General features: G+C 37.7%; 1 protein-coding gene across 1 annotated transcript; it reads right to left on the bottom strand.

The window, feature by feature from the left end:
• Positions 1–578: 578 nt before the first annotated feature.
• On the bottom strand, positions 579–10,930 carry LOC149076568 (N-acetylglucosamine transporter UNC93A-like). Its single transcript, XM_089244155.1, has 4 exons — positions 10,596–10,930; positions 5,390–6,628; positions 4,070–4,337; positions 579–885 (listed from the first exon to the last, which is right to left on the bottom strand). The coding sequence occupies exons 2-4, from the start codon at positions 6,524–6,526 to the stop codon at positions 656–658; spliced, it is 1,635 nt and encodes a 544-aa protein (XP_089100281.1). The 5' UTR covers positions 6,527–6,628; positions 10,596–10,930; the 3' UTR covers positions 579–655.
• Positions 10,931–11,403: the final 473 nt, after the last annotated feature.

The following is an 11,403-nucleotide window of genomic DNA, read 5'->3' as shown; positions in this document are numbered from 1 at the left end:
TTTTTCCTGTGGTTTTTCTTTGTGTCTGTCTGTGTGTTATTGATATTCATGTTATTTAATTGCTGGAATTAATATTATAAATTTGTGTTCATATGACCAATAGAAGGAATTAACAAAAAAGTTTGTGTTAAACAACGGGCTTTTAAAAAATTTGTTTCCATGGAGTAGAATGAAACATTAAAACCTCACAAAGAGTCAGTAATCTATCTGATTTTCTCTTCAAATCTACTTATAGTAGGGATTTCCATACCTTCTATTTTCACTGCATTCTGGTCTGATTTTGGGCAATTGTAGCACCACAAATTGCCATGGCATATTGATTGAGGAATCCCAGCTCTTTTGCTGAACTTCCAGTGCAATTTTATCCCTTCAATATCTTGTAGCATCCCTGATTGATCTCAAAGATCTCTGAAGTGGTTACTTTTTTCATACTGGTAAAATATTTTACACATATCAGTCATTCAGATGGACATTTTTTTTTTAATTTCATGTTGAAACAAAGGTAATATAGTCATCTTTGAAAAATGTTTTCATATTCCTAATTGCTGGGCAAAAGAAAGTAAAAAATATGCAAAACAATAGTGATAAAACCATATTTATTTGAGTATTACACAATTTTTTTTCTTTTCTTCTGACATTTTGTATTTTTTCCTCTTCAAAGTTGTACTGTTCTTTCTTGCTCCTTGCGGCGTTGATGGTTGTGGAGTTCGATAATGCCAAACACGAGGATTGCAAAAGTTAATGTTCCTGACAATATATATATTTTTATCTCTGTTACGAAGACAGAGCTCCAACCATATGCACATGCCAGACCAATCCACTGACACATGAAGAATGTTGAAAATGGCTCTTGCCATTCATCAGTATATTTCATTGCAATATGGGCTGTAAAATAAAAAATGATAATACTTCAAATTCATGAATCAACATTGGCTACAATATGTAAGAATCCGCTACATAACTGATCAGAAACTGAAAAGTAATAAATTGTTCTCAAAGTTTTATTAAATCCTAATCTAATCCTTCTAAGTTTTGTTATCAAATTACTTAACCTCTTTGAAGTCAATTAGATTCGGATCGGTATTCATGTTTGTCTTTTATTTAGTTTGTGTATATCATTAAGAAATTCACCAAAAAAATGGATTTACCCACATGTCCATAGAAACAAAGATTTAAAAAAAAAAGATTTTGATAAAACAAAATTTTAATAAAGAAAAGTGCAGAGAAATTTTTGTGAATTTTTTTAAAACTAAGTTTAGAATCTTGCACCTTCAAGGGGGGGACTGCTTTAATAAAAGAAGAAAAAAGTAGACGTATTATATGTTCTCGGTTGAGAACATTGGTTATGACAAGGTTAATTTATTTTTAAACATTTCTTAAAATTCAGCCATTGATAGTTTTGTGGGATTTAACTAACAAGTCTAGAGCTGAACTTGATGAATAGTTGCAAGAACTATCTTATTAATTTTCATGATTCTGGGATTTCACACACACAAATACTACAGTGCGAGACAATTATAAGATGCCACGAATATTCATGGAAAAAAACAGAATATTTCCACAATAATGAAACTTAAGTACATGTATCAGTCATGTTTACATTTGTGAGTGAAATTACAAGGACATCCAAGAAATAGTTTTGATACTTTAATATGTTTGTGAATTCCAGTAAGAAATTAGAAGGAAAAATTAGACATTTTCATTTCCCACACCTCTACAGTAGTGCAGCACTGCATTACTTTTATTAAACCAATAAAAATATTCCCTCTTTACAACTACCTCATCAGTAGAAAAAATTTCACAGCATACAGAGCTTCAAGAAAGTGAAATTCATGAAATTTGGCTGTTGTATGACACTGCCATTTCTATAGTATATATAGCAAATAAAATTGGATGTTCTTGATGTGCTGTCACAAATGTTTTAAACTGTGGAATATGTAGCTATGTAAAAAACTATCTAGGCTCAACCCATGTTTGTCTACCCGATCACGTGGAATGTTTGTGCTCTAGCAATAAGGAGCAAAATGTCATCCAGAAATATAAAATCTGCCTTAAAACTTCAGTGCTCACAGTGAACAATTTCACGAATTTTAAGTTTCACAAGTAACATCAATCAAATTCATGAAAAGGAGGAAAAAACCATTGACTTTGAAACACAAACAGGATCGTTTTACTCTTGCAAAACGCACCATGCCTTGGACTCATCAGTGGTATTCTGATATGTTCTCCAATGAAAAAAAAAAATCTTGATGGTCCTGATGGTTTTCCATTCATATTAGCATGATTTGAGGCCTGCAACACTGCAATTCATGAGTCATCAAATAGATGGTGGTTCGGTGATAGTTTTTTTTTAAATTTTTTTATTTGGGTCCTTCAGAAACAACTCCCCGTGTTCCACAGAGTATGCCACGAGGCTATCGGTGATAGTTTGGGGAGCATTTTCTGCCCAAGGAAAGACATGTAATTTTTCTGTCCTCAAAGATGAACTCAAAAAGCTATGTAGAACTTCTGCAGGAGCAACTTGGTATACATATAAAGAAGTTCTTTGTGGCTGAGATTGCATATTCCAACAAGATAATGCGGCAATTCATGTGTCAGGTCACACAAAGCAGTGGTTCAAGCAAGCAAACGTGTTCTTTCATGGCTGGCTCATTTCTTAACCTCAACCCCATTGAAAATATGTGGGCCATCCTTTGCAGATCAGTATACGCAGGTAGGAGGCAATTTTCTTCCATGGGGGATCTAAAAGCCGCCATATCACAGGCTTGGAATGATGTCTCTTGTGACACACTCATTGATTTGGTTGAATCCATGTCAAATTATATTTTTGCTTTAATCAGCAACAGAAGTGATTGCATAGAATTTTGATTTTGATAAATTTACATGTAATTGTTTGAATTTTTTTTCACTTTTCCCTCAAAAACCAGTGTCTCTTAATTTTGTCTATATACACTATATTTTTTTGTTTTTCTATAAAATAATGTGAAAATATTTTTTAAAATTCCAATATTTGGTATAAAGTTATTTTGCACCGTCATAAAACAGCTTGAAATATTTGATAATTTTTACTTTGGTACATCTTGTGAGTTCACTAAAATTTAAGAGTGTCTTATAATTATGTCTCGCACTGTATTACTATGTGTATTTCTAAAACAGTGGTTCTCAAAGTGTGCATCATGGTGAACTGTCAGTGTTGATATGTGCCAGTTCTGTGCTTTGAAGCAATTCTTTGCTAGACTATTCTGGGAAGCCACAGATAGAGACTTTAATAAAACTTTTATAGTTTTATTAAAGTTTAAAGTTCTTTTATAAAACTTGAAAGTAAAACAAATAAGCATATTGTTGCATTCGAGTGAATGCAATCAATAGGCTTGCAGGTTTTTTTTTCAAGATCTTTTACCTAACTTGTATAGTGTAATCCCGGCCTAAGGCAAGGGAGCCGTGATTGGGAAAAGATTTGAGAACCACTGCCCTAAAGTATTTATGTTGTCAGAGTTATGCGTGTTTCATGCTGCAATGGTGCGCCCAATCTGTCTTCCATATTTTGAGGTGAAAATGGCAGGCGCCGAATTTTCGTGTTATGTAAGTACATCATGATTATCGCGCTTAAGGGATTTCAGCCACCAATAGGTGTAAAAGGAATATAGTGATTTGGGAAACCCTCACACATACACACACATTGACACAAACTACTACCAACAAAGGAAATATTTTTCCTCAGATGTTTTAGTTTTTTGTAACATAAATAAGCAACTTCCAAAGAAAATTTCGCGAAATATTTTAGAGTTATACATTGATAGAGATAGATTGCATTTGAATACGCTAACTATGAGTTTCTAATTAGAATTTTTCAAATGTTATTTGTGAGATAAGACTTAACTGTTTTTACCAGGGTCGCAACTAGAAACGAAAATTTCCTCAGTCAATCAGGGCCAGTGTCCATTTTGGCACCCTTCCTCTCCGTAATTTTGAACGGAAAAACAGTAAATTCAGCGCCGTTCCTGTCCCAGCGTCCGGACACCAGATCCCCCTGCCCTCCTCTAGTAGCGACCCTGGTTCTTACACTTACTTATTATCAGTGTGTCCCATATTGCATGGCACAATCCCCAACCAGTAGCTATGATGTAGAACACAGCTATGTCGTCTCTCACTGGTGCCCATAACCATAAGACCATAAGTAATCCGGCCTGGCACACGACTCCTACAGCCATCATGGTTGCTTTACGGATGTGCTTCGAAAAAACGTGCACGGCGAGTGCGGACAAAGTATTCGTTGCGCCCATAGCCATCATTGTGTAGGTAACTGGTTCCAGGCCTAGAGCACAGCTCACAAAAGACTAGAAATAGCACGAAAGAATCATTACAGATTAATAACTATTTTTATGAATTTCTTGATTTTGTATAATTTTTACTTTTCTGTATATCAAAATAAATAATTTGTCTTAATTGACCAATTAACCCTCCCGTAATTATCCTAAAAAAACATGAATAAAAGTGCACTTTGGGAGCCACTGTCTTATATGAGTAACGATACAAAATTTTAGGTTACGAAGCTTTGATATTCCTAAAGCGCTAGGCAGGGACGGGCCTAAATTTTTTGTCCGTGGGCACTCTGGTGCACCTGAAAATGACTATCAAACTGTTATTTAATGGTAGTAAAGCTATTCGGCACTTTCGGACAATAGTGCCCGCTGCCCAGCGAAAAAATTGCAAGTGTGCCTTCAGGACCATTGCCTTATAATTTTATATGCAGAGAACCTATTTACATGTTATCTATGTAGAACCGCAACTAGATACTCGTTACGCCAGAACAAACATGTATTTGGCTTCCCACGTGTAATTTTGAATAATTGATTAGAGGAAGAATTTATACACATCTGCACCCTCTTGGTCCAGTAGGGCTGGGTCTGTCTAAACCGCCTAGCCCTGAGGGTTCAATGTCTTGGATAGTGTTTTGAGCTATTACTTGAATAGTATTAGTTAAGTTGAAGACAAAATATAATATCAAAGCATTTTTATTCTGTTTAGCTGTCGCACTTGCTAAAGTTCCATGCCCTAGTTCCATGTACAACCTGCTGAGTATACAGATCTATTTACTTGCGTATTACTGATACGTCATGCGCAGTACTTAGGGATAACTTACATTAGCGTAAAGTTATTGGAAATACAGGGAGGGTTTAAACCCACAATTTCTATACATATGTAAATATTCGAGAAGAGGGGGAATTGGATCCATGGGGACTTGACAAATTTTCACAATTCTGATATACTGTAGTGTGTGTGTTTGAATGTTTACTTTCACTGCTGAAGATGTTTATTGAAATTTGACTGACTCTTATCTTTCAAATTAAGCCTTTGTCATGCAAGTCGGACATTAGAAGATTCTTACTCTGGTGAAATCGGCTTGGATGAATCCTTGCTCGAGTCCCATGAAGAGCGACAGCACCTGGACAAACCACATTTGCGGATCCGCAAATGCCGCTAACACTTTCCGGACGTGTTGCGATGATCTGAGCACTTTGCCCGGTTCTACCGTGCAGTAGAGCTCGCACTTATCCAGCAGAGTGGTGACAACGGCAACTCCGAGGAACGTCATGCCCAGAAACACGGATATCATCATCAGGGTCAGATTGAGAGGCAGGATGAACACGTATGAAGTGGGGTTACGGAAAACGTCGTCATCGGACATCTTCTCCAGAGTACATAGGCTCGGTCTGGCGATAGTCGCGTATGACGAAGGAGACATGTCCATGTCGGCCATCGGGAATCTGCCGTTAACACCGTGCAAGAGATGGTGTTGCGGTGTCGTGAAGAACACGTATATATCGCCACCGTAATGGATGAGTATGGCCGCGACTAGATGACCCCATATCTTGGTCGAGTTGTTGAAGAAGAAATGCAGTCTGAGATATCGTTGCTGTACTTTCTCTCGTATACCAGACGTGAGGTAAGATACTCGATTCACGAGCTGCATAACGAAAGCTGTCTGTGCCACCGATAACGGTCCAAAAACAGCACCTAGTGCTATAGATGTGGGCACCAGGCTGAACATGCGAGGATAGAAGAAAGCTGACACGAATAGACCTACGATAACGACCGACAGTACGACGGTCCAATTCGGAGTAAACTTGTTAACGAACGCGGAGCCGTAAAGTCCGGAGAAAACGGCGGACGAATACATGATGCAAAGGGCTCGTAGCCCGAGCCCAGTCTCCAAGAACAGCGAGCTCTGAAGACTTTGCAGCGCGGCGAACGCGCTGAAAGCCAAAACGTGTCCTATTCCCATAATAATGAGATTTTTCAGCAGCTGCTTCTCGTTCTGCACAGTATTTTGCCTGGAAATAACATACTCCCTTCCGTTGTGCTGGCCGCCGTCAGTCCCGTAGATACAGCCCCGATTCCTGTGAGCAGCGTGCATTATCCGGGAATTATTTCCTGAGCTACCGGTGTCCGTGAGAATGGGATCAGATCTTCCCATCGCCCTTGAGCTGAGGAGATTCTCATGTGACTTGAATGTCGCCGACATGTTGAATCTTTTTTTAGGGGGTTGATGTCACTCAGGTACTCTTTACCAATTTAGTGGATCGTTTGGAAAACGTAAAGACGCTTGTTGATCATTTCCACAGACCTAGTGATGAATAATTGTAGAAAGAAAAAATTATTAGCCCGAGTATTTGTCGCTGTTAGAAGGTTGTTGTAAGATTTTCAACGTATCTATATATATGTAAAATTGATTTTCTGTCTGTGTGTATGTTCTCTATACAAATCTACAATTTTAGATCGATCGTCGCCAAATTTTGCATATATACCAAACCCGACTTGAACGATAGGCTACTTTAAAATTTCGTCAGCCCAGGGCAAATGCCCCAAATGGGCAAAAAACTGTCCGGCAACAATGGTTTTTGGGCCTCAACAATCACTTTCCGAACGTTTACTTTGATTACCGGGGTTCCCTAGCAATGCGTTTCAGACATGTATATGCCTTTACAACGGTTTGTCACTTCTTTAATCCTGTTAGTATATGTATAATAGTTTATGCATTTATAATGGTTTGCCACTTTTTCAATCCTCCCAGTAATGAGGCTTTTTGAATAGACGTCATAATCATCATCAGCATCAGTTTGAGGGTCAGGCAAAGGATGATCCTCATAGAAATCAGTGTTAAAATTGCCGATTTTACTGTAGAAATGCGGAAATTTGGTGTTGTTTTCCACCCCATCAATAATTTTAAAAGTTGTATTTAATCCTTGATTTTTGAAATATTGAGTTCGCTTAGAGATATACGAAGCCTAAGAGATTAAATATGAAGTGATTAGCCGGATCTACTTTTTGGTTTGGATATCCATGTAATAACATTGATTTCAACTTTTTATTTATATCCTCAATGAAAATTAATGTCTCCGTATTGTCTTTTGATATTTATTTTCATGAATTCATGTAGGTTAGGATATTTTAAAATTAATTATGAACCCGTAAAAAGTGGATCGAAAAAACTCCACAGCTTTAATTAAGCATTTTTTGGAAACTGAAATAGGCAGAGATGAATAACTTGAAGTTCAAAGGGGGGAATCGAAATACCTAGCACCCTTTAAAAAAAGAAAAAAAAAATTTTTTTTTACGTTTCTTTAAATCTAGATTTCTTTTTTTCATGAGTCGCGTAGGAAGTCGCCATATTGGTGAACTTGGACACGGTTTGCAATTCCCTCAAAGAAAAAGGGAGGTATCACGTGATCCAAAAAAGCCTCATTGAAAAAAAACCCGGGCAACGCCGGGTATTATAGCTAGTGTATGTATAAAAGTAATGGAGGAAGAAAATATGAAAAAAGTAATTTTTATGATCTTGGAGTAAAAATGTTTAACGTATGTACAGGATTTCCTCGCTTTACACGATTAATTGATTCCGTAAAATGGTCGCTTAAGACGAAAACACGTAAAGTGAGTTTAATTTAACATGGGAAAGATAGGGGTTTTGGTTTCCTTCAGAATTATTAAAAAAAAATTAAACCCAACAGCAAAGGAACTTTTCTCTTTTTTTTAAATGAATCAATTATCGAAACTCATGAATAAAATCCCGTGAATTTAGGCAATATGAATTAAATTCTTTTTCTGTCTTCACTACTTCAGATTGATTCTAGTGTGAGTTTGGATGGTTTTTTTTCTAAAGAGCCTGGTATGATAGGCTGGGGACGTAGGTGGAGATAGACTTGGAAGTCTGGGGGGGGGGCACGATGATGATGTTAATTCATACATACATTAAATCAGTCGACCCCACCTTTGACGCTGGGGGGGGGGGCGACCCCGTATCTCCGCCCATGGCTGGGGATAACTTTTTTTAATGAAACAGTCGAGAGATTCAGCTGACAAGCAGCATTTTTCGTCTCCTTACAAAAACAGAATTTCGCGTATTTCTCGCAAATGTTAAAATTCTAGTTTCACTGAAATCGTTTTTTTCGATTAAATTTCTCAGTGAGGTCTGGTGATCTGTATCTGAAAATTTCTCTTTGTTTCAGATTTACGTCATACTACGTCATAGTTATCATCACATCCAACGTATTTCGTCGTCAAAGGATTTAACTATCTCTAATGTCCAAACCCATTCCCAGGATTAAAGTTAAACTCCAAGCTGAATTTTGCAGGTTAGAATTCCTAAAATCAACTTTAAAAATCGCGTAAAGCGAGGGATACCTTTTCTAAAATTAATGTACATCAACCCTTTATATATAACCAGCATAGCAATCACTAAAACCCCTTAAAATACTTTTTTTTATTCAGCTTTCTTGTCATTGCTGAAATAAAATGGTTTTTAAGAAGACGAAATATCTCGTCAATACCGGGGAAAAAGTTAAGAAACAAGAAAAAAGTATTTACTCGAATCCACCATCTATAAGAAACATATTAGGCCCTGAAAGAACTGTGCAGTTGATTTTTTTTTGCCAAGCAGCAGCAATGAGGAAGATTCCGGAGAGGATCCTAGTGCAAAGGCCACATACGTAAAAAAACAGACTGAATACTACTACTAATAACCACAATTCACCGTGTCTATATTCCCCTATGATGTGCTTGCATGTGTTGTAACCTAACGTGAAGTTGGGAACCACTATCTACTACTCAACCATAATCATGGCCGTCTTAACAGCTTCATGAGCCCCAGGCATGGTAATATTCTGAGGCGTCTTCTACCTGGCTAGAAATTATCAGTCTACAAATTTTCACACTTTCAAAAATAATTTCAACAGTGTCTCATTGTCATAAATGCCTCCTCTATATGCCCGCACCCCCCTCCCATGCCCTAGTGAAAAATTTGCATTAATGGCATAAGTAGGAGGGTCGAGGTAGATATTTGCCCCCCCCCGTTCCAAGAGCATATATCCGCTTTTAGTGGGGGGGGGGGGAGCAAACATGATTTCACCCCCCCCCCTGCAAAATTCAATTTCGTCACGGTATTTTGAGTCTTTCCCAAAATTTTCCACCTAAAGTTTTCCACATGGGCAGTTGCCCTCTCCCCCCCCCCCCCCAGTTCCGACCCTCCAAAAGGGACCATGGACGTAAACAGATTGAGAAACGTGGATTACAGTAGACTTAACTAACCGACCTAATGTGACGGAAAGGCAGGCCGGATAACAAAAATGCTGGATAGAAAATCTGCTAGAAGCGAGAGCTCTATAAAAATGTTCACTTCCTACCCATCCCATCCATACAATTGAAAACACAATTAAATTTTTGTTATACCAAACCCACCCTTATTCATATTTTCTAACTTCTTAATCCAGACCAATACTTCATAAATGTTTGTTATGTACACTACTACTTAACTGTACATGCACCTCATACACATTCCTCTGCGGAATGTCTAACTAATCGGTACATGCCAGAATGTGCGTGTACGTGTCATGAATCTAACGTGAATCTGTGCAATGCTTGTTTATAGTATGGATACGTACATACCATACCCTCCTTTTATCCTCTCAGCGGTATCGACAAGATATCTCGCCTCCTCAGAAGCCTCATTTTAGCATTGTCAAGCCCAGATGCTGTACTTTGTAAAGAGTATTTCTCAATGGATCACTTTTTTCCCCTTCATATCCCCTTTTACCCCTTTGCGCCTGCTGAAAATCTGATGAAAGCCTACTTCATTAAAAAAAGATGTGACATTTTGAAGTGGGTTTAGTGATTTCTGCTGTGCCGCCCAAAGAGTTAAAATAAACAAAATGCAAACGTAAAACGCGGGCTAAACTCTTACAAAAATCATTTTAAATTATTTCATTGATAAATGATTACACAAATTGATTATACCTGCAACGCCTTTGTAAAGTGAATTGTTAATCATTTTATTGCAGAAAATTGTAATTATTCTTTAACTAGGCCGGATAGTACGGAGGCCGGTTAGTCGCGAGCCTTATAGTCGAGGGTCTACTGTACCTCATACTTAAATATGGGCTCTCTGAATCATGTCATAAAACGTAAAATTACTGAGATATTCTGAGAAATTAAAAATTCCTCTATTAATTTCGTTTGTTTTGATTTCAAAGGTCACGACCTTGATAGGTACTGGTTTCATCAATGGTTATAAAAAAACGAAACGAAAAAAAACTTACCTTCCTTTTCAGAAGTTGCACATTTCCATCGCAAGCGATGTGTAAATAAGTGTGTTCCAACAGACACACAGCATCACAACAGACAGAAACGCTTGTCACCACCCAAAGTGTCGACAGATTTCGGAGACATCCTTTGCCTCTTCTCCTTGTGTATCCACAGACTAAATCATCCCTTCGGTCAATGCGAGAGATATAATATAGATTGATTTCTGATTGAAAATTTTCTTTTTTTTCCCCTCCAATATCTCCAGTTTTGAAAAATCAAATTTTTAGGAGAGGTTTCGAAGTGGAAAAAAAATGTGCGTGTGAATGTTGTTTGGCTTCGTTTCGGAAGTGCCGTATTGATCCGCCGTTACCATGAGGACGGTCTCCCTTTCTCTCACTCTGCCGCCACTGCAACGGCAAAAAGCTACTTCAGTGAAGCCCACAAGCAGGGCCGGCAAATCTATCCGGCTGAACGATTATGTCATAAAGTCGGAACCGCCTTTGGGGGAACGACGAAGACTTCAAATAGACGCAGGGCCGCCCTTATCAAACGCGAGGCTCGTTATGAAAATAGTTTCGGGGCTCCTTAGCTCCGATTTTATATATCGGTAATCGGGCATCCAAAGATTCATGCATTATAACAGAATATACAGGAATGTTGAAAAATATCCACTCGCCAATGAAAATTCAGTATTAATAAAAGAAAAAAATCCTAGAATCGATAAAATTCGGAATAAATGAAAGAACAATTCCAAAATTCATAAAATTCAGAAGAAATGAGGGGGAAAATTCTAAAATTGATGCAATTTAGAATGAATGATAG

This window comes from Pholcus phalangioides, unplaced genomic scaffold (assembly GCF_987345545.1).
Source record: "Pholcus phalangioides strain wild (caught in Gottingen) unplaced genomic scaffold, Ppha-v1.0 ptg000015l_1, whole genome shotgun sequence".
NCBI lineage: Eukaryota > Metazoa > Arthropoda > Arachnida > Araneae > Pholcidae > Pholcus > Pholcus phalangioides.
The sequence above is the reverse complement of the archived record's forward strand: the minus strand, read 5'-3'. Positions and strand labels throughout refer to the sequence as shown.